General features: G+C 30.8%; 1 protein-coding gene across 4 annotated transcripts in view; it reads right to left on the minus strand.

Moving 5' to 3' along the window:
* The window catches only part of LOC129962695 (H(+)/Cl(-) exchange transporter 5-like), an 89674-nt gene that overhangs the window by 19479 nt on the left and 45523 nt on the right, over window positions 1-24672 (minus strand). For all 4 annotated transcript variants that reach the window (XM_056076619.1, XM_056076620.1, XM_056076617.1 and 1 more), the window contains 8 exons: window positions 23409-23570; window positions 18882-19088; window positions 14939-15019; window positions 11389-11571; window positions 10166-10255; window positions 7650-7774; window positions 2884-3019; window positions 1075-1160 (listed from right to left, as the gene is read on the minus strand). In XM_056076619.1, the coding sequence (XP_055932594.1) occupies window positions 1075-1160; window positions 2884-3019; window positions 7650-7774; window positions 10166-10255; window positions 11389-11571; window positions 14939-15019; window positions 18882-19088; window positions 23409-23570 (1070 nt within the window). The remainder of the gene's footprint in view (window positions 1-1074; window positions 1161-2883; window positions 3020-7649; window positions 7775-10165; window positions 10256-11388; window positions 11572-14938; window positions 15020-18881; window positions 19089-23408; window positions 23571-24672) is intronic.

Here is a 24672-nt window from a genome sequence, read left to right on the forward strand (position 1 = left end):
TTTGAAATCAAAGGAAAAATTAAGCGGTTGGTTGTTTCCAGCTGATGTTAAAATAAGGTATGGCTTGCATTTTTTTTTTTTAAATATGTTTCTGGAAAAGATTTTATGGAATCAGTTGGTTTGTAGAGCGCTGACAGATACATACACATATTCGTATTTATTATTATAAAAGATTTTAAATTAAATTTAAATAATAATTCTGTTTTTAATTTCATATTATTATCATCATTTAAAAAGCTAAATGTAACTTTTAGTTATGCCATTTTTTTGTATATATTTTTTCATGCCATCTTTTCATCATACCAAAATATAATATACATGCCTTAGAATTCATGATCAAGCTTTATATATTAGTAAAACAGACTTAATCTAACAATATTTACAACGAACATGTTATCCCAAATACAGTCCAGGGCCAGAAATTGGACTCAGTTTTGTAATTAGACAGATGTTTGTTACAGGATATCAGCTCAAACATTTCGAAACGTAGATCATACCGAATTTGGAAGGCAAATGAAAATAAAAGTTGAAAATCGAAAGTTAAATACGGTCTTATTATCTTATGTAATTGTAAATATTTACTGCCATGGTGAAACTCTTTGTTTATCTGTGACTGCAACTAATCACAAAACACTGTTTTCGAATTCTTTACTGCCTTGGTGATTTCATATCTCATGAACTATTAATTCTATGGCACTCTTTGTTTTACCTGTTTAATACTATGAGCCATGACCTCCCGATATCTACCCGTTCGACAGGGGCCTGACTCAGGCACTTTGGTGGGGTTAAATGAGCGCTGCTCGAGCAAAATATTTTCACCCCTTAAACTCATTAACCGCCCCAAAGCGCCTGAGTCAGGACCTTGTCGATCGGGTGATATCGGGCGGTCAGGGCTCATAGGGTTAAATAACAAAAAAAAAAAAAAATGTATTTGTTTTATTTTATTTCATAACAAATTCCTGTAGGTTTAGAATAAAGTTTCGAAGATTAGTTCGTTCGTACAACATTATTGATGATGCCATGGGAGAAAATTACTCTTAACTTAGGAGGTAATATTTAATTTAAACAACTTACCACGCCAATTGCTGCATTCCAACGCCAACGATTCTTCCCATAATCGCACCCATCGCCAAACTCGGGATGAAGAGACCGGTTGGAACCTGTCAGAAGCTCGGAGATTTAATAATAAATTAATTTTTTTCGTTATTATTCAAGATTAAGAAGGAGAAGAAGATTAATCGGTTAAGGAAAACGCTTTTAAAACATAAATTCCATTTCGGATGCTACTAACCGAATACCAGGGATTAACAGACAAATAATTGCCACGAATGATACAATAGATTCAGTAAAAACGAAATTCACGCCAAAGGTTAATATTTCGTAACTACTGTACGCCGATGATGTGCAAGTCTTTTATCTTTATAAAAGAATATGCAAGAAAGTTTTGGGAAGACCACTTTCGCTGATTTAAAAGCATTTCATCTTGTTTTCAGAAAATCAGTTTTAAATCTCCATTAAAGAAATTAAACATACTTCATAAGTAATTTTACGAAATCTTTCTCACTCAGTCAGTACTATTTTTTTCTTCCCCTTTTCAGCTGAACTACAAAACATGGAGCGCTTATTTCAGAAAAAGTGCTGTATAAACTTTCCCCTTGAACTTATGAATGTGATAGATCCATTTACTTCCTATGAAGCATACTCAATCCACTGGCTTAAGGAGGGTAAGTAGCTTCCGGGATTTAATTCAATTTATTTTGGCCATCCCCAAATTGTAAGTAACTGAACAAGAGAAAATAATCTGACATTATTTTTTTCTTACCCCTGGTCATGTTTTGTTGTAAAAAAATAGCCAAATATGTATTAATTTTCTGTACCGAATCGGCAGACTAAAATTGATGACAGGAGCATTATCTGCACCTTCCTCCAAGTTTTTACACCACTGACTCTGTTTCCATTGACTGAATAGCAGCATTGTCTAGCTCCAGCTCATTAACCTTTAATATCTATCAATCAAAAAATCATAAATAACCTCAAATTCAGTGCAAAATTTTTTTTAACATTCGGAACTATATGTCATTATACTAACAATGCAAAATTTAGTTTCCAGACAAAAATAATAAGGCTTTATAGGAGATTTACGCCGATTCCGCATTTTGGGCATGTGTTAACATGTCAACTCCAAGCTTATTAGCTGCCATCCAGCAAATGTGCAATAAGCGTATTTATGCAGTTGCGATATTAGGGAAAAACGGTTTATGGTTAAAAGTAATGATTATGAAGAAAATAAATGGTTAAAGCAATGATTATGAAAAGAAGTTATATTGACATAACAATATATAAAAAATAAACGCTTTTTTTACTCGGTGTTGTAACTCGGTGTTGTACTCGGTGTTGTTATTCGGTGTTTTACTCGTGTACCGCATGATCTTTCCCGTACTGATGGCGTGAGTTAGGATCTGAATCCGTTCGAGAAATGACCTCCGGGATTCATAATCAGGTGTCAAAAATTAATAAAAATGCAAGTTTATGTAATGTAAATTATGTATGTAATGTAATATGTTGCTTATTCATTTTCAAGAGAAATGAGTAAATCGACATAAGTTAGCAATATAATTCAAAATTAGCGTGAACAGTGATTGACTTGCGTATTTGACTATATGGCACATTTGATACTTAGATTCGTCGTAAAGGGAAAAGTAGCATTTTAAATCCATATTAGAACAGTGTTTCTTCTTGTTGACCGATTGAATTTGAAATATGACATATTTATTAATTTACTTTTTTTTTTAATTCATGAAAAATTAAATGTGAAGATGATCAATGTTTAAAGATGAAGCTTGATGATATGAGTGGATTGACTGGATTAAGTCAGCTTCATACTTTTATTCCAAACGTAAAAATGGTGATTGTGAACTTCCACAGCAAGGCCAACAGCAACAGGTACAAAGACTGATTGATCCCTGGACCGGCTTCCAGAATATGCATTTCCGTTGATGAAATATTTCGTTTGTAGTCACTGAAATGAAAGGGGAGCATTTATGAAGAACAGATTACACATAATGATTATTGTGACAACAAATGATAAGTACTTCAATGCAAAAAATAATAGAAGTCTTCGACAAACCACTATTCGCCAAACATTTTCATTTAGCCACGTCAGCCAATTTCGATGCACTAATTCTTACTACAACGAAAGAAAACACTATTTGAAAAATTAAATGTCAATAAATAAAGAACTTAAATATTAAATAGAAATGTCTGCAAATTGGAGAAGTCAGACCAACTGTGATGACTGGGGTTTTATCAGAGTTTTATTTTGCGATACAGTTAGAAACTTTAGGATGGTGGAAGAAAGGGGCAGGCAACTATTTATGACATATCTAGGGATCAGAGCTTTCATCTATACTTATATAAAGCTCAATGTGTATGTGTGTGTGTGTGTGTTGGCGCTCTACAGAAAAGACCATTTGACCTACAACTACCAAATTTGGTAACATGTATACCTTGGAGGTCGGGAATGTGCACCTAGGGTCCCTTTTTTTGAAATTTTAATTATTAATTAAAAACTAACTTTCCCGCCAAAAAATCTTCATTTCCCCACCGCTAAATGAGTATGGCTTCAGCATTTTTTTCCCGCGTTAATGAGACTTAGGCTTAACATTTTTCGACCGATTATTTCAAACGATTCTGTTCATTTTCTTAATGTTTGATGCATTTAAAATTAAACATTGTTAATGAATCGATCTTTCAGATTCATTCTGAAGTACTTTTGAATTAAAATAAAACAGAATAAAAGAAATTAAAAATTTCTAATCTGCATAGCGTTACCCCAACTAGAGTAGAAAATTCACGCATTTGCGTTACCGTAAGTGGCGTTGAAAATTCACGCATGCGCATTGTGTTCTGATTGTTGACAAGTATTTTCAACGCATACGGACTTGGTTTTGAAGGCTTAATATGTTTTCGACAGATTATTTCAAACGATTCTGTTTATATTTTTAGAGTTTGATGCATTTAAAACTAAACATTGTTAATGAATCGATCTGTTCATGATGAATCTGAGAAAATTTTGTTGCAAACTTCTTGAGATATTACATAAATTAAGAAAGATATTCTTTAGTTCCCATAAGGTTTAAATGCTCAGTGACTCTGTTTTCAGTAATCATATTATAAAAAAAAATGCTTTGTTTCAGTAAAAAATATTATTATATTAATTGCAGATTAATCATTTCCACTTTAATTTAAAGCATAAATTCTACGGGAGCTAACAGAAAATCAGAGAGATACAGATTACGTTATGACTGCAGGCCTTTATAATATTATAAGTGAATTGAAATTTGAAGTTTTAAAATATTTTAACGAAGAAGCTATTAAAGTAGGAATTACATAAAATATTTAATTATTAAAATTTTAAAGTGCATAAAGATTGGCAAACCGGCTTTTAGTAAAAGGCGGCTAGTATGAAATAAAAATTTCCGAAATCGATGCAGTTGTTATGGATGTAGAATTTTATCATGGCTTTCCCTCATAGAGAATTAAAAAATGAAATTCTCTAGAAAATGAAGGAAAGGCGACTATTGATGTCATATCGAGGGGTCGTGAGCTTACATATAAAAGCCAAAATTGATGAAATAGAATTAGTTGCTAGGTTAGAAGAAATGATCGAAATAGAAAACCTCTGAACAGAAATATAGGAACAGTTGATTCGTAGATAGAAGCAGAATACAGAAGAAAGCTTTAAACTTTAGTCTATTTGATTGTCTAAGTACTCTTTGTGATTCCCCATGATCGCATTGACATTATCGATGTGATAATCCATTTCGCTCTCAGGCGGAGGAATTTTATGAAATGATAGTAAAAGGAAAATTTCATTCAGAGGCTCACTATTACTGGCACAGGCAAATTAAGACAGGTATTGAATGATTAAACAACCGAAGAGGACGAAATCACATCCAGCTACTAGGAGACTCACCGAATATAATTATATTAATTAAAATTGTTACATTCAAATAAACAAAACATAATACAATAAATAATGTTGCGAGAAAAAATCCAAAATTCGTCCATGAGTTGTATGGTGAAAAAGTCAGCAGGTTAAGTAAAAGATAACGACACCTTATTCTTCATGAAAATATGAAACACAAGTAATAAAACACAGACGAAGCCGGCAAAAACTGCACTTGTAGAAACCAACAACACACAAGTATCAAATCGCTATTAAATAATTGCAACAGCATAAAGCATTCAAAGAAAACTCAGAAATCAGACTTCGCTCAACAACTCGCCTGAGTTCAACTACTACTGACTCCTTTCATTAACGTAGCTCCTTATTTATAGCTCCCATGACAGTTGATCGAATATTCTAGGAATTCGAAATCTCATGGAGCTATCTCCAAGATTCTTGGATTATATTGGCCCTTTCATTTTGTCACCAAATGATTACCAAGTTTTGCGTTCATTCACCTAGCATCTATTCAGAATCAGTTAGAAATATTTGTAAATCGTTCTTCCTTAACAGGAAACTATGTAATATTACAAGTTCGTAACAATATTAGGACACAGTAAATAATGGGACAAATTATAAATTTAAAAGAAACTATCCGTTACTAATAAAATAAAAGGACAAAAAACCGAAGATGAGAGTACCTCCAAAAACATAAATAAATCAGTAAAAATTATTCCTGAAGTTTCAGGAAATCACAAATTTGAAAATAAATTATTTTAAACAGCTTATCCAGCAAAATGGGAGCTTTTAACCTTATCAGACTTAAGGGCATGCAAAGGATAGAAAAGATGAAAATCTTTTGTAAAACACAATGAAAACTAAAATGGTTTGCAACACTAAATTTCCCACAGTTTCAGATTTAAACTATTAATTTCACAAGGCATTTCGGTGAATTTAATAGATAATCTGAAAGATAGATAGGAAATTTTAATCTGAAAAGATTGATAGGAAAGGGTCAATGGTTAGTATCAATGAAAATTAGTTGTCGGGTAATAATTGGGTTTTAATCTTGGGTGAAAAACCCCTCACACCCAATTCAGTTCCAAATTTATTCTAGTATACGTATATTGCAATTAGAAATTATGTTTAAAAACACTGCTTTTTCAGATAAAGAATATGATGCCAGGACAGTCAACATTTCTTCACAATTAATAACAATTTTAACCAAATGGTGAGAACAATTCATTCCCGGGTTACCAGTATGTGTTGGCATCCAGGTGAGATTAACCTAACCATTTAACTTAATGTTTTCTTTAATTTAAAACGAAATTCGAGTTAACATAGACTGAACTGTCACTTTGATGCTATTACTAAGACCAGGGACAGTCACATAAAAGAAATTATTAAATAAACACCCAAACAAAAGTTTAAGTTTGCTTCTGTACTGTGTTCAATTTGTTTTCTTTTTACACTTCATTTACAAGGAATCCAGAACCATTTGTAAGACACTTATTATATTTAATACATAAATTTTATTTTAAAATTTTGCTGACAACATACTAAATTCATGATATAATTGAGATTCGTCTTAAATTTTGAAAAATATCTATTTGCAGGCAATCGACTTGTTTGGACTTCCGAGTAAAGGTGGCAAAATTAGCTACATAATGTAAAGGGTTAGATGAATAAAATTTGGTATGCAGAATTTTACCCCTAAAGTGTAGATTTTCATCAAATTTTATACCGAGTCCATCGAGAGATTGATTTGCCTGAATATTCTCAGGTAAGTAGACGAGATAATTCAGAAACACTACTGCTTGGATAAATGGAATTTTGTATGTGATCTTGAATCTAAAATTGTAATTCTGAACAAATTTTGGTTTTATTCCGTCGGAAAACAAAGTCAAAAAATGTATACACATTTTTTAAACCATATAATGAAGTATCAAACTCACATGTGCGGAACTATGAAGATAAAGATTTGAGCACTCATGCTTTCATGACACTAATCAAGGTTTAGAATTGTTATACTGATAGATAGTTTAGTTATATTAATGTCTCGTTGTAAAGAAACCCTAGGTCCATTTTGAGACTGACCTTGTAATTTTGAATCGTGGTCAGACGATGAGGACGACACCTAAGCTGACACCCCTTCTCTACACTAAACCAGCGGGAGGGCGTTTGGCCCTGACGGATTTAACGTGCAACAGGCTCCCTTACACAACGGTTCTTCGGTGGAATCAGGTCTCGAACTTGAAACCCTACGGCTCACAAGCCGAGTCCTTACCACCAGGCCACCGTGGCCTCATGATGATAGAGAGGACATTATTATTAGAGAGTATTTCGAAAGAGACAAGAATTATTAGTGATCTTTTATTAAAGAATATGCCAGAAAATTTCGGGGAAACTTTTCCCAATGCTTTTAATTTATTTAAGATAGTTTTCGTGATTGAAATATTAAGTGTATAAAAATAATTCAATTTTTTATTTGTTTAATATTTTATGCATTGCTGCAATGTGAAATAGTGGAACGCAATAATTAGTTTTCTTTGTTGTACGAAATTTATGTCCCCACAAATGGATTTTACATTAAACTCCGGTTTTGTTCGGGACGACCCTGCTGGAGACCTTCATATTGGACGTAATACACAACTAAAAATTGCATAAATATGTGTTAGTGAACAGAATAGCGGTTGCTTACCATAGAATGGACACGTCATTGATTCCGCATTGACTGAAAAGGGTCCTGATGAGGTCGCTGGCGTTCACACGAGTGAATTCGTTTGGAAAGTTGATCAACGCTGTGAGGAGAGTCACCACCATTACCTACGAAGAGAATATGTGTATATATTGTGGCAATCGATACAATATTCGCTATCGTTTTTCGAAAATGTTTATGCGCTTGGCAGTGAAGTATTTCCTTAATTTATAAAGGAATTCATGAATTGTGTGTTTTTGGTATTCCCTCTCCTTAGAATTATTTGTTATGTTTTGTACTTTTGAATTTGAGTTTGAGTTATATTAAATAAACCCTTTTAGTTAACTTGCATCTTTTACTGTGTTCGTTCGCAATACAGTAGACTCCCGATTATCCGCGGGCGGGTTATCCGCGCCTGCTGCACTAAGGTTTTTTTTTTTTTTTTTTTTTTTTTTGCTTCCAAGCAAAGAGAAAATGCTTCCAAAGCAAGAAGCAAACACAAATGACTGATTTCTTCAAAAAGGTGTAGTTTTACAATTATGCTTTTGTAATTACATAATACATTACAGTATTAAAACAGTACATATGTATTAATTTTTCTGTGTATCCTTGACGCCTCTCGTAAGTACAAAGCACTTTTCTGTTTTCATTAACAAAATGCATTTTAGGTTAGTTTTGAGTGATATACTAAAATATTAAGCGTTAGTTAAACCTTTCCTGCTATTTATTTTACGTTTTATTGTACATAAAACGATTTTTCCAAGTTGGAATGACTGTTTTCTCTTTTGCTATACCCGTTTTTAGCATTTTTCGGATTATCCGCGGCGACCGCGCCACCCAATTCCGCGGATAATAGGGAGTGTACTGTAGTTGAGATATAGATTGATACAGACATTTACTATCAGCTCTACAATATCATGTATTCATTTGCTGAATGAATTTTTCCGAAATGTTTTTTCTCTATAGTTTAAATTATATTTGCTTGCTTTAAGACATAATTTATTTAATTTTGCGTGATTTTACATTCAATCTTTACGTAAAAGTGTCTGAAGGGCTCTTAAATAATATAGATCTCACTTATTACTCGTATTAAGTATTAATGAGATGAAAAAACTTGGACTCAGAAACAGCAGAGATGGCAGTTTCCTTTAAGCAAACATTTCTTTTTGAAAGATACTGGACTTGCGAAATCTTGAAAATGGCTTCGGGATTTGCAGCTCCTAAGAACTCTGAAAAGATACATATTAGATCATTTTCCTTCTCAAATTTAATTCTTTTTGCAAAAAGAAATTTTTGCAATTGATTCTTGATTCCAAGTTTGTAAAGATGAAATTTTCTAGTCGATTTTTGTCATTCTTCTTGAAATAAATAAATAAAAAAAAAATGCGCCAAAATTCTCAAATCTTGTTAGTTGTGTTTTCCTGATGGTAATACATTAGATAAATATTTTTACATATGAATTGTCAATTATTTTAATTAAATTGAGATTGTAAAATTAATTGTGTAAAAGAATACCATCTAGTAGCGAATGTGTAAAAAATAATTTAAAAATCCCATGATATTTCTGAAAAAGGTATATAATAAATATATATAAATTAAAAATTAAATAGCGAAAAAAGTTTTCTTCTTTCAATAAAAATGATATTTTAAAATATTTTTTATGTAACAACAATTATATGCATAAAATTCAGTTATATTTATATAAATGAAACATTACATTCTAATTTTCGTCTTGCGACATACATATTTAAAAAAATAATTCAAAATGCACTACGGTACAGACCTTTGAATAAATTTAGAACACTGTTACTTCTTGGCTAGTAGATGCTCAGTACAAAAGTTTTTTTAAATTATTCCCTAGATATTTAATTAAAAATAATGAGCATTTTAAACTTTTTTTCCAATAACTCCGGGGCTTATTACTGCAGAAAACCTGTCTTATGTATTACAAAATTAAAAGTACAAGCTTTTCATTGATACTAATTTTATTTACGTAAAAAAAAAATTCTAAAATTCTAATAAATTTCAGAAATTTTTTTAGAATAATTACAACGATAATTTTCATTATTTGTTATTGGATTAATATTCACAATCATTGCTACGATATCAAATAAATTATTTTGTATACATGTTATCGCTGTCATATAATTTAGAATAAATTTTAAAAATAAAACAGAGACAGACAAATAAAGACTTAAACATCATCTTGAATCTTCTTTATTCGAACATTATCTTGAATATAATTCGAATGTATTTTATATTTAAAAAAAAAATGTCGTATTAAATTTTCAGTTCAATTCTTAATTATTTTTTATAAAATTTCTTTACATTTTCATGAATGCATTTACACCTAAACAAAATCAACTCTATTTCTAATTTATTTCATCAAATTATTGCAATCAAAGGATGTGCTGTCTCTCAAAATAAATAAAGAAAGAAAGGAAAGTACCTAAAAACTCTATCTACAAGCACATTTTCTGAACTCCAATCCCCCCCCTTCCCTTTAAAACTGGACTTACTTCTAAAACTGGAAATTTCCCTACGCTGGAAGACTGTTTATATCGACTCCACGCAATATTACATTTAATGAAGACTGCCCCAATAGTTCCCTGAAAAGAAAAATATTTAAAAATTATATTCGAAATTCCACATTTATTTTAAATAACCTTTGTCTACACGCTTTTATTTTACTCAAGATGGTTTAAATTTGGAAAGACGGAATTTTATAATCGATTTGCTTCTTACTTTTTGATATATTGATATTCTGAAATTTGTACAGCTGCATATTCTCGATGATAATACATTATTTTAAAATTTTCAAAATTTTATTATTATTCAGTCTTGAACTATTATTCAAAGATAAATTTAATTCCGATTTAATATAATAAGAAGAAGCGCTATCTGTCAGTAAATTTAAGGAAATTTGAATAAAAGATTAATAAGTATAATAATTCATTATGAACTGAATTAAAAACTAAAAAAATAATAAATAATAAAAACTTTTTAAAAATGTGCTTGTATTAGGGTTCTTGATATTAGAAAATTATGAACATCAAAGAAAAATCTAAAAGTTTGAAACATGCTAAAATAATAGTATAAAAAATTGGGTTACAATGGAAGTTAATTTCATAACAGTATTTTCTGAAGAAAAAAATTGTTAGAAAAACTCAGAAAAAAAATTTTCTGAACTTCAGTCTTTTCTTTTTTTTTTAACTTTTACTTTGAGATCACTAGATTTCTTGTAAATTTATAAATGTTTACATTTTAATACACTAGTGTGCTTTTTAAAAACTTATTTCTACTTTTCTGTTATTAATATATTTCATAATTTAAAATTATAATCACTATGTTGTCTTATCATTAAATTCGCTTTAAATTCTTTACCAGATGCAGAAATATTTAATAATTTAATAATTATCTATAGTAAATTAGTATTTACTAATAATAAATTAATAAGTAATAATTTATTTAATAGTTAAGCTATGAAGTTAATTAAATATTGAGCATTTCATCGAGAATATACAGTTGTGGATAATTTCATAACTCTAGCACATCAGGAAGTAAATGAAAGATAGATAACAAAATTCTATTTTCATAAACATAAAACATGTAAAATTTAATAAAAGTGTTCAAAAATAAAATAAATTAATAATAAAAGTTAAATAAAAGCATGTAATAAAGCCATATATTCTAAAACATGCATGAGCACAAAGATCTATTGCATGTTTAAAAAGAGACATACCCCCATGATTCCTAGCAACATGAAAGGTAGGAGTTCCACCAAGATCCAGGCCCGTGTCGTATTCATGTAAAACTTGACCATATGGTCTGTACCGAAAGGGTCGATGGAGCGCAGGATGAAAGCAGCCACCAAAGCACAAAAAAAGCTGCGCCATAGAGTTTTCATGGGGAAGTAATAACTCAACTACAAAGATTGATGAATCAAATATTAGTTGATATATTTAAAACATATAAAGAAAAAGAATAAAAAAATATAAATATACAAATACAAAAAATATTGTTCGAATCTATGACGTTCTTTTCCTGCTGTTTTAATATTGTTGCCGAAAAGAGAAATTTACAAAATGAATGCTGAATACTTATCAGGTCAATGACCCTTTCCAACAAGCAATAAATTTGGCGACATTGGCGAAAAAAAATTGAGGTTTTGTAAAATGCAAAAATTATGTGCGATATATTTTGGGAGGGAGTTTGGAAATTTTTTCAGAAATTCTGTACCATAGCAAGTGGTTATAATGACATCCTTACAAGAGGAGTCAACCCTTCAGTGCATCGTGTAGCTATTTGGCTACGTGTTTTTATTTCCATTTATAAATTTCACATGACCGTTCCAAAGAGTAACGATGAATGTATAGAAATCCTTTTTTTAAATGCTTTTTGATAAAAATTTGTAGGAAAAAAACTGATAGATACTAGAATTAGATTTAAACTGGAAAATTGGAAAAATACCAGGAAAGCTGTTTTATGAATAGTTCTACCATTAAAAATAGAATCAAAATATTTTTTTTTCTTCATAAAAAATATATTGGTAAAAAGGGACTTTTGTTTTATTGCAGAATTGTTGTAATGTGATTTGTATCACTTGGCACATTTTAATTCTTGTTTTAAATTTTACGAAAAAACTATTTATTTTATTTAATAATTTTCTTGAATTATATGCAGCTATTCAAAACACGCACTTTTTGTAAAAAATAAAAATTCATGCTTTGTAGAGTTAATACTCTGAAGTGTAATCGCACTGCAAAAGATTGGGCCGCTTGCTATTGCTGTGGTCTAACTAATGATTTGCTATCTGCTTGCTGTAGCCAAATTACATTTGTCTATATTTTATGGCTGTGTTTTACTAATTGTGTTTCATGTTTTCTTGCTATTATTTGTTATTGAGCTTGCAGGACTTTTATGCCCCTTGTACTCCACTGTTAAATGTGTTTAAAAATATAAAAGAATACTACAAATGAAACAAAATATTTTCCGTTTAGCTCAGAAACTACATCAATGGAAGAAGTAAAACTTCAAAAAACATATAAAAAATGAAATGAAATGATGAAAACAAAGGAAAGAAGAAGTAGAAGGGAAAAATGGAAAGAATACGATAGAGAAGATTTATCAAGATCTGAAAATACGGTGATTTTTCTGCTTAAATAGTTAAGGATTCAGCGATAAACAGAAGACATTAATCAAACCTAAAATAGTATCCTAAAATCTAAAACCATTCTAAATGCAATTAGAATGGGAAAATAATAAAGAAAAATAGAAAAAAAACATAATTTTCATTAAAAATTAAGGAGTTAGTATGCATGTTTTTCGCTCTATAGATTAGACCATCTGAGAAAAAGCTACTACATTTGGAGCACTCATGTTTTGAATGACGTAATGTCTACTTTTCAGTGAAATTTTTATGTTTAATCGAGTGATTTTTTTTCCATGACTGAAAAATAAGGATAAAAGGTTCTTCAATTTATCTATATAGTTTATATGAGAAGCAGAAACTGAAATTACATTACAGCAAACCACAACATGCAATTTGGATTAGGTTACCCAAATATTTAAGTTTTTGAGTGAACTGTGATATGAGACTCGACTTCATTAAGAAGCTTCACGTACGTAATAAACAGAACCACTTCGAGACTGTTAGAGTATTACGACTTAAATCTTTATCAAAATTTGATCAATAAAATTTTCAAATGTCCTCATGAGGGAACCATTTTTTTCCGACCAAACATAATTTGTTTGCTAACGTATAAGAATGCACACTTTTCAAAATACAGTTCGAGTCTCTATTAATGAAATTTCAGCCATTTACTGACGATTTTCGCTATAAAGAAAATTCGTTAATTAGAAATTTTTTAAATTAAGTAATAAAAACGACAAGGAAAGCGAAAATTGGAACTTATTTATACAATTAATTGAATTTAATACATGTTCCAAACTGCAAAAAAAAAAAAAAAAAAAAAAAAAAAAAACTGCAATACTGCTTTATAAAACGCTATTAAGAAGAATACATTTTTCAAGAAAATATTCGCACTTTAGTAATGATTGAAAATAGATCAATGATCTTTATGTATCGCATCTCACGTAAGACATTAAATTTAGTTGAAATCCATTCATCGCCAATGGATGTCAAGTTGGCGATGAATTTGGCGATTTTGCTTAAAATATCGTAAAGCAAAATGACATTTGTGACTTGGCACCTGTTGGCAATAAGAAGGTCCACCAGCTATTAGACTCTGTGTAGCTCAGCTGGTGGACTCTAAGACTTATTTAATCTGAGGTGAACTCTCAACTGATTTAATTTTTGATAAATTATCTTTGGTAGAGTAAGCGATGGTACGGTTTTTCGATAGCATTTTACTGAAACCGTAAACTCGTTCGTACTTTATTAAATGCTGCTTTGCGAGGCTTTTGTAATAAACTCATCACTATCACCTTCTTTACTCACTGTAGTATCTTTATTACTTTTCATATATTTTTCATTCTCATCAGTTACATAGAATACTCGCCAATCATAGTACGTACAAACACATCAAGGTAAATATAATTAGACAGCTTTTATATTCCTCAACTCATGCCTGTCAAATTCCATTATTTCCACGGCAATTGACTTGGCTGATTTTGTTGGAATTTCGACGAACAAAGCTGCGAAATAATTAAAAACAAGTAATATAAAAAAAAGTAAGTCAATTCCTACTTTCACAAAAATTGAACTCGCATTCTTCACCTTCACGTCAAATCCTTGCATTTTACCGATTGCCTGTTGATTTCAATTTTCATTACAAACTGCTAAAACTCTATTTAAAGTATTAAAAATGAATTAAATTTAATAATGAATAAATTAATATTCGAAAAAACTGTATTAACATCAAGTGTCATCCATTACAAGTTTAAAAAAATGTATTTGAACTTGAGTGGATGAATAAAAAGTATTTTATTAAAGATTGAAAATTTGAACATGATATATATATATATATATATATATATATAGGGAGAGTGTGAACTAGTAGTAATAATTGAAAAAAAGAGAAGGTCCATTGTAAATGTGCAAACAGAAGTTGTAGTCGACTAAATTTATCCATATATTTTTTTCCCTGTTTACTTCTTATAATACGTAATTATCTTTCATAATATGGAAAGCAACTAACATTCAAACATCTTTCGTAGTCAAGGCTGTGTTGGAAATTTCGTTTGATGGAAACAACGTGAAACGAAAGTTTGTTGAAAGGAAACTGTGATGTATTAATTCAAATATGTCACAATGAATGTGTTTATCTTACTTCTTCCAGACTGAAAAGAACGCCCCCTATAGGAGCACCAAAAGCCGTCGACACCCCAGCGGCTGCTGCTGCAGATAGCACCTGAAATAGAAGACTTCCAGTGAAATGGCTTATTTTATTGAATTTATAACATCAGTTCAGTTTTGTCTATTAATTTATTCAGATTTTTTTCCAATCTCTTCACTGTAATTAGCTTCTTAAAGCTGTTAACTCAATACTTCTTTTGTAATAATAACAAACGATACCTGCAATATCAATCTTTAGGTCTGGATGTTGGATAAAGTTAAGATAAATCTTTCAAGCCTTTAACATTCGAAAAGTGTCATCTATCACTAGAACAGCATGCCATCTATAGAAACACGTACAAGATCATGGTAATATATATGCTAGAAATGGTAAAATATCGATTTCTTCAATTTCCTTCAATTCCCTTTGTGTTGTGACAGTATTACTATGAATTTGTAATAACTCGTCTTATTTAGTCTCATAGTAAGGAAAAGAATTGCAAATGGTTGCTGAATGGATGCTAGATCAGTTAATCCCGGACTTCGCGACCATATCGCAATATTTGAGGCAAAAATGAAATTTCTAGAAAATGCAAGAATTAAAGAGATATAATTATTAGAAAGTCAAGTTTTTGAGATCCTTTCGGATTTATCGATACCCTTAAAAACTTACATAAACTGAAAAGCTAAAGCAAGTGAGATAGTCTAGTGGGTTAACTCTCTTTCGAATCCTGATTATGGAACAAGTTCTTTAACTGCATTCTGCTTTTATGCTGTTGCTGTTGTAAAATAGCAATTCGCTGTTTGAGTGTGTGTTGTAGATTTTTGTAAGTGCTGCCTTTGTGAACGCTTTGGCTATGTTTTTCTATTTGTGTATTTTTTTTTTGTGTGTGTGTGTGTATGGAATAAGGCATCGATATTCGTTACACAAAAAAATCCACCTCGATATTGTAACGAATTTGGACGTTTCAGATCTCTTTGGCACAGAAAAAAAAAAAGCATTTTTGGGATTATGTATTGATCTCTGTGTAATTCAAAAACCATTGATCTATAGAAATTAAATCCAATATATGAATCTACCAAACCTACTTTCAGATTTCTGTCAACTTTTGGATGAAATCCATTCATAGGAGTCTGTTTGTCTGTCGATGTGTGTGTGAGTATGATAATAATAATAAAAAAAAAGACGCAAAGAATTAAAAGGAATAAATTTGGCGCATGATGTTTCATCATAGATGTAGGTATGTGATAAATTTTGAACCAAATCTGTCGATGGGGTTTTCATATATCTACCTGTTTACTCATATGCATGTGAACACAATAATGCGTTTTTTGTGATCAATGTCGTAGATTATGTGTTAATTTTTCAAAAACCTAAATCAGTTGAAAAGGACACGTCTAAAACTCATAGCTTTCTACATTATACTACCCATCTTTCTAGATAATGTCAATGCCAAGCCAGTCTTCATTCACTTGTAATGCCTGGAGGTTAAGAGCCGTAAGTTCAAGCACTTCACCTACTCTAAACAAATCGGCAAATCACTATACTACGAAATGCAGAATTCTTCATATTGAGTGACACCGTATGGTTGTCAAGTTGTAAGTTGAGTGAGTTGAGAGAACTCACTCTTGCGAACTTGTAGTGACCTTGAAGAGTTTGCTGCTACTTTTCTCACCCCTTACCCTCATGATACAGTCAGAAGATTAACACTATTATAAGAAGAGCTGAATAGAAGGATATATATTATCTAAGTATTTGGGAAAGTTCAAGGATAGAATACTCCTGTTAGCTTTTCATTATTTTGTTTTATATGCAAATATTCTCCAATAACTTTAATGTACTTTAAAAAAATTACTTTAAATTACTTTTAAAAAAAATCACTTTCTAATTTTCGATTATTTATTTATTATTATTTTTTTTAATTTCCACCTTGTTACTATAGAACCTTTAATAAAGAAAATATTAAAATCTTGTTCAATGATGATCAAGTAAATATATCTCAAAAGGTAAATTGTTAATAATTTCATTAATAAATTCATTTCGATGTTTTAGAATATGTTAATGAATTATATCTATTGATATTGTAATTAAAATTAGTAGTGATTTTATTAAATCTAATTGAATATAATTAACAAAATTTCAAAGATTTTTTCAAACCTTTTCATTAAAAATTTGAATCTATAGATATTGAATTAGTAAAAATTTTCTAACATTTGCAAATAATTTATGCATGGTAAAGTACATATTCTTCATCATACAAATATTTTTGACCATACATTTTCACTTTTACACATTTCTTGCTTTAAAGAACTTTAGATTTAATAAACTTAATTGCTGTGCTTTTATAACAAATTAATAGAGTTTGTAGAGGTTGATGATAGTTCTTAACATGCTAATTAAAGAGCAGAAATTGTGGTGTAGTTAAAAAATGTTGGATACGATACTAATTATAAAAAGCGGTTTATTAAACTATGAGAAGGGCACGTAGAGTAGTAGTAACCTTACTATTAATGGTATAGCGCTGACTCCGCTTTTCCATTCTACTTCCAGCTCGTCAAGACCAGCTCAATTACAAAAAGTGCTACCCTAGAACCTAGTACTCTAGAAAAGTCCTATTTTAAGGACAAGCGATGACGCATATAGACGTTGAACCATGACCAACTCTCCGATTAGCCTGAAGGCACACGCATAAATCTGAATGACTGTACAGCAGCGAAGAAACACTGACGGGAATTATAATTCAGTCCTAAGGTTTATCACCGCCCACGGTGCAACCCGTGGAAAGTACGTTCCGTCGTCGATAGCTGACCAGGGTGGTGAGAACCAACCCCCATATCGGACTCTTCTAATCCTCATTTCTGAGATGCCCGTGGTGGGAGATATATGCGACGAACTCAATACAAATGCTTGATTTGTAAATTTTGCAAAAAAATATCTTAATTAAGCAAATAATATTTCATTTTAGATAAAAAAAATTACACATCGATTGCACCAAAATGAAGATATAGATTGACGTGTATGCACGCCAAACGCATTAAAGGGATAACAATTGTGTACAAACTTTATTAATTTATTTCCTATGTATTCCTCACTTCATTGATTAAAGATATTTCAATAACTTCATCAGTCCCAAAGCTTAAATATGCAGCAGCTAAGGAGTGTAAAAGAAAGTAGATAAGATAGTTCCATTTATAACAGTGATAAAAAATACACTCCTCGTACACTGATAAAAAAAAATACTTATCTATTGGAGCTTTTTCTACGGCAACAAAATATCTCTTCCAAGTTTCGTTTCAGTGATATCAATTTCCTAACCTTGATGTTTTCTTTGTTATCTTAGTAAATAACATCTTTTGAAAATATGTTACCATACTGATTAAGCTAAAAATCTATAGAATATTTTAAATCAATTAACATTATTTTTGCATCAAATAACTTAATTTTAAATTAGAAGTTTAGAAATTCGATAATTCGATGTACAATTTTTTGGAATTGTGCCCTTCTATGAATTCGATTGCTCAGAAACAGAACAAAATGAACGTGTAAAATTCAGTAAGTAACATTTACACCAAAGCTGTTAATTTCTGTTAAAATTTAAACGAAATCAGTTAAAAGAAATCTGTCTGTCTATTCGTTCATGGGTACTTGAAAGCGATTCTAAATTCAGAGGTAAATGAAATTTAGAGTGATATTTTATCATCGCAATTATGGAGCGATATCAAATTTTGAACCCAATTGGTTCAAAAGAAAGGATCTAAAATATCTTCTTGGTTTTCGACTTCATACAATGAAGCCCAAAACGCATCACCTTACTAATAATGTTCACGAGAAAGTTGAAAGAAGAACATCCCGGCAAGATTAGACTGAAATCATGTATGAGTTGTTTCTAGTGAGAACAATTATGCGAGATTTTGATGATTTTGTGAAACGTACTTGCCTCTCTTTTCTTTGCTTCATTCTTTCCGTACTTGGGGAAGAAGTAAGAAAAGATATTCCCCAAACAGCAGACGATATGCACGAGAGGACCTTCCTTGCCAAGACTCAGACCAGCGGAGACGGCCAGCATGGTGCCCACGGACTTGATGATGAGGGTCCATTTCCCCAGATACCCTCTCATGATGAAGCCGCTCAGAATCGTCTTAATCTGAAAGTGAATTGCATAGAGATTATAAAGCAAATGCATAAAAGAGGAACTCTACAATATGTGTCATAGAGGTTACATGATGTGCAAGATTTTATTGAGTTAAAATAATGCCCGATTTGAATTACTACATCAGCTAAGCTGACACTCATCTTGTCACTTTGAGCCGATGTGAGAGATGACGAGGGCGATTCCGGGTCACCTTTCTTCACAAATTTTTATACAACGACAACGGATGTTGTTTAACCCACAATAAATTTAGTATGCACCACAATAATCGCTTTTATCGCTTTAAAAGCGATCATCTTCCACACAATAATCGCTTTTAGTGAAACCACGTTCTGAACCCGTAACTCCCAAAAAGTGGTTAACTGTTTTGGGGTGGAAGATAATTCAATTGATGAATTTGAGTTTTTCTCAACATCGCTAGCTTTTATACGATCAGATATCTAATCAGAAATGCATAGATTTATTTTAAAATGCCCATAACCGAAAATCCAATTAAATTGGCAAGTAATACAAAATTAATACAAAAAAATCTCTACACGTTACAGATTTTTTCAATAATTCAAAAGTTTGAAAGTTGTAGAAATTTAATCCTAAATACTTTAAAAGACATATTGAAGACATTAAGGTCTTCAGAATACTTTATATTTTTATTAAGTTTATGTAAGAAAAAAATTAAGAATTTGATTTAATAAAAACTTTTAGATCTTCAATATTTGGATTTTTTGGTCGAAAGTCGAAAAGAATGAAATTGAGTATGTCATGTAATCAGACCTGTTTTTATCAGCTTAATAGACAAAATAGTATAAAATAAATATCTCTTCGGGATTTCTAGTTATGAACATTGTAAATTTTATTAAGGTAAACAGAGGATATAACATGAGAATAACTAACGGGAGTGGTCTCTCTAAACCATATTCGCATAATATTTAATAAATATTATTTCCCAGTGAACGCCTTGCGTGGTGTTGGCTTACAATAGTAACGAAGTATTGACGGGAATTTAGCATTTTCACTGAATCTATCCTCTCATCCTTGGCGAGTATTTTGGAGATTAATCCGTGGCATGCTGTCAAAAGTATCCAAAAATCGAATTTGGTATAAAACGACATTTAAAGTCACAATATCACAAACCAAATTTGATATTAATTCATTGCATTTTTGAGCTATCGCTTCTACATGTTTCTGAAAGTACAGACTGACATACAGTCAATCCCTTGTTGGATTTCGCTCAAATTTTGATACACATCTACACTACAGATGCTAAATCTATTTACCGAATTTTATTCATCTAACTCTATTTGTTTTGTAATCATCGTACTAACTTATATTGGAACAGCCGGACAGACAGACTTCATCTGCACGGATTTTGTAGAAAATTTGATAAAAATCTGCAAATTTGGTTTTAAGTCCGTATACCAAATTTCATCCGTCTAACTCGAAATGTGTTAGAGTTATCTCTGTGACAGACAGATGGTCATTTCCAAAAATGTGTTTTTTGAACTCAGGGAAGTCTAAAGTGTGGAGATTCGTCAAAATCTCGTGTTCGAATTTTTTGTCGATTACTATATTACTATAAAAGTAAGTAATAAATGTGACAAATTCTGAAAAGCAAATGGTGTTTGAATTTCTTTTACGATTCTTCAGGAATTACAAAGCCTGCTTTTTACAGAAATCCATTATTTTACGCTTAAAAATTTGTATCTTTTTATAATATTTTTAAATTGTACTATTAAAAAGATGCAAGAACTTAGCCTTTGTATCTAGGTCAGTGAATTTTTTTTATTTATCGCTAATTCTAATTTTTGTTCAAGAGACAATTCCTTTTCACTATCGACAGTAGTGACATCATAATCTTTGATAATTGAACCGAATTTTGTATGTGGATAGGTTTGTGGGGAAAAAATTTTAAGAAACTTTACTCTAACTTAACTAACTTAATCAGATTTGAATTTGTTCTTTTCTTTTCTTCTTTTCATTTTCATTTTTAAAATCATTAGAATTATGTAAATATCATAAGACATTTTCTATTTCGGTATACCTTTCTTCTGTGCGATTTTTCAATGTAATATATAATTCTTCAGATACTAATGTGTGCTGTTCTTTCATTGACTGCAACATGAAATTTATTGTTGCATTAGCTGTTAATCAATTAGAATCTCTCCGACATAATGCCTCAATAGTCAGTTTTATTGGAATTAGAGCTGATATAGTTCCGGATATTAAGTCGAATTCACTATCTGAAAAATTAATTTACAGGTTTAAGTCGATTATTGCTTTTTGGATTGGATTTCTCAGTTTCAAAAATCGTTCCATCATTAGGAGTAAACTGTTCCAACGTGTTTTAGAATCTAATATTAACATATATTCTGTTTTAATTTCAGTTAGTATATATTTTAATAATATATACTTTTTATAGGGGAACGTTTAAATATTTTAACAATTTTTCGAACTTTATAAATTGTAGGAAGCAATTCTTGATAGGTTAATATTTCATCCTCATTAGCAATATCTTCTTCAACAATTACATTGCCATTATCTTCCTTGTCAATATCACTCTCACTCTTACTCTTTTCAAAGTTGGAATCCGAAGTGTCTATATCCACAGTATTTGGATTCTTCTGTTCTTTATATTTTTGGTATAATATATCTATTACTCGTCATTGAATTCCATGTCAAAGCACAACTGCTGATTTGCACCAATCAACTTTCCAACTTTTTTTATAATTGTTGCTCCATCAGTCGTTATAGATACAATATTTTCTTTCAGGGATAATCCATGTTTCGCTAATTTAAATTTAAGCAATTAATTAAGCCATTAATTAGCTAATTAATTTCTCCCTTTAGAGAGACATAAAAACAGAAACGTATACTATATTGCTATGTTCGCGATACCTAAACATATAGTGGAGACAATTTAAAAAATGTCTAGTAAATACCGAAAAACCGGTATTTAAACTTGTGAATACCGGTATTACAAAATTGTAGAAATGGTTCAAAATACTGGTATTCGGTATCCCGGTATACCGGTATTGCAATCCCTACTTGTCAGAAACAGCGCCACAGAATATACAAAATAATCGTATTTATAGTAATTTTAATAAAGAAGAATACTTATAATAAAAGAGAATGTGTGTGTATGTGAGTATCGTTGGCGCCATATAGGCCAGACCATTTGATCTACAACTATCGAGAGTGGTAGAATTATGTTATGAAGGGAGGAGTTTGCATCTTGTAGAGATTTTAATTAAAAATTAAGGCCAATTTCAGCTGTTTCAAAAATAACTTTCGAAAATATTATTGAACAAAAATTAATTTTACATCTTCTTAAATTTTAAAACATTATCTTTTTAATGATATTTATTTATAATAGCGAGGCTCAAGTAACATTTTAATAAACTATTAATAACTTACAGCTTGACTGCATCAAATATTGCAATTTGTGTCCTGGTAGCCATGTTATTGAGCGAAGTAGAAACAATCATATTTATAGTTATCTATTACCATTTATAAGCACTTTATTTTGAAGCACTTATTAATGCCATGACAGCGGAAAAATTTATGTAACAAGGAAAAAAGGATATGATTACAGAAAATACCCCCTTAACAATTACATGATGAAAATTTCAACATAACTCGATATCAGATACCTTGCTTTATTCCACAGAACACATGAAATATAACCGAAGTGTACACAAAGTCACTCCCATAATAAAACAACTGAAGAAGTTGAAAACTCCAAAGAAAAAATTGAATTCTCGATTCTTTAACTTTTGATTCTTTTTATAGTCTCCTTGATAGAATATCGAATATTCAAGTAGAAACTACGAATCTCGAGTCCTAATAGAGATAGGTATCGTCAAAATTCTGACGCATTTTTTTTGTCACCTGAGATGCCAAATGAATCGCCAAGACCAAGAGGTTATTGACTTAGCATCCTTTCACGTATCGATTAGAAATATCTGTAAAACTGCCTTCCTTACTATGCAACATGGAAGCAATATTGCAGATTCGTAACAATATTGTTCATTTGAAGAAGAGCCCCTATAAATAAATGCAATTTTTACACTTTAAATAACGTATTCTTCAAGACGTAAAGTCGCAATTTCATTTTCAATATTTAACTTTAGGAAGAACTATTGAGGTAGTCGTACTGTGCTATGATAGTTATCTTATCGGAAACCGACCTTACTATTGTATCGAATGTTTCTAATGAGTCGTTTTGAGACGGTCTTCTTACATATAAACAATGCATACATTGTAAATATCTCGTTCTCGTAGGATAAGATTATTTAAAAAAAAAATCTATTTGCTCACCTCTGGCACCCCAGAGCCGCTCGCGTAAGGGGCGAACGTCTTGACCATGGAACAGGCCAGCAGAGCGAATAACAAGCTCCAAAGAACGTAGAGTGTGTACGACAAAAAGTATTCCTTTGTAGAAAAGTAGTCCAACTTGAAAAATCTGTACCATGAAACCCACTATAAATAAAGTTGGACATGATGAACCACAGAATTTCTCAGAAGAAAAAGAAATACATTAAAAAATGAGAGAAAAATCAGTATACGTAAATTTATAACTATATTAAAACATTCCATTCTAAACAGAAATATAATCATCCATATAAATATGTAATTTGGAACATACATGGAAACTTTTTTCGACAGCATTTTAGATAAAAAGAATCTGATTATAATATATGCAGAAGTGAAGTAAACATTTTTATATGTTTTGAAATCGTTTGTTCAACCAAAAGTATTTTTATTTCCGCGTAAAGTACTACAAGACATTTTTTGTAACATTTTCTTCAAATTATATTTAATGACTCTTCGTTCAGTGATTAGTTCAGCACTCCATAATTAATCCTCCTTCAAGATTTCTTAATTTTAAGTTTGGAATTTTGTCGATAGAAGTAGCGGTGGATATAAGCATTTTATGGCAGTACATTATGATGCTTTCTTTTAATAAGCTACTCTATTTACTTTGCTATTTCAATACATTTTTAAATTAATAAAAATATTAATGATTCAGTTTAGGTTTATTTTTCATTTTACTAACTAATGTTATGCTATTAGTTATTTATTACGACCTGTGCCAACGAAGCATTCGTGTTTGTTGAATGTTACTGAACGAAGTACTCAATTTCTGTAAATATTATAATAACTGGTCAAACATAATGGAACAGATATAACCTGACCAGTTATACCTGACATAGTTTTAATCATATACAAATACAAGGAGGTCAGAATTAAAACACTCCTACTATGAGCTCTCTATACAATGAACTATTCAGTGTGAAGATTCCAAAATTGTTATTCAAAACACGTGGAAAAAAATCATGCGGGAAAAAAATTAGTTCCAGAAACACCGATAGATGGCGCAATACAACAGAAAATATGCTGAAAAGTTACAAAATACACATTTGTAACACATTCGAAGTGTAAAAATTTCATCGAAGTGTCAAAAAGGCTATCACAAGGACCTTATAGACGCAAGGAAAACTGCTGAATATGGTTCCCTTCTTCAAGATATTAAGTCTGCATTCTGCAGACAGCTTGTTCTACTGCGGATCGTAATGGTTCG

This window comes from Argiope bruennichi, chromosome 3 (genome assembly GCF_947563725.1).
Source record: "Argiope bruennichi chromosome 3, qqArgBrue1.1, whole genome shotgun sequence".
Taxonomy (NCBI): Eukaryota; Metazoa; Arthropoda; class Arachnida; order Araneae; family Araneidae; genus Argiope; species Argiope bruennichi.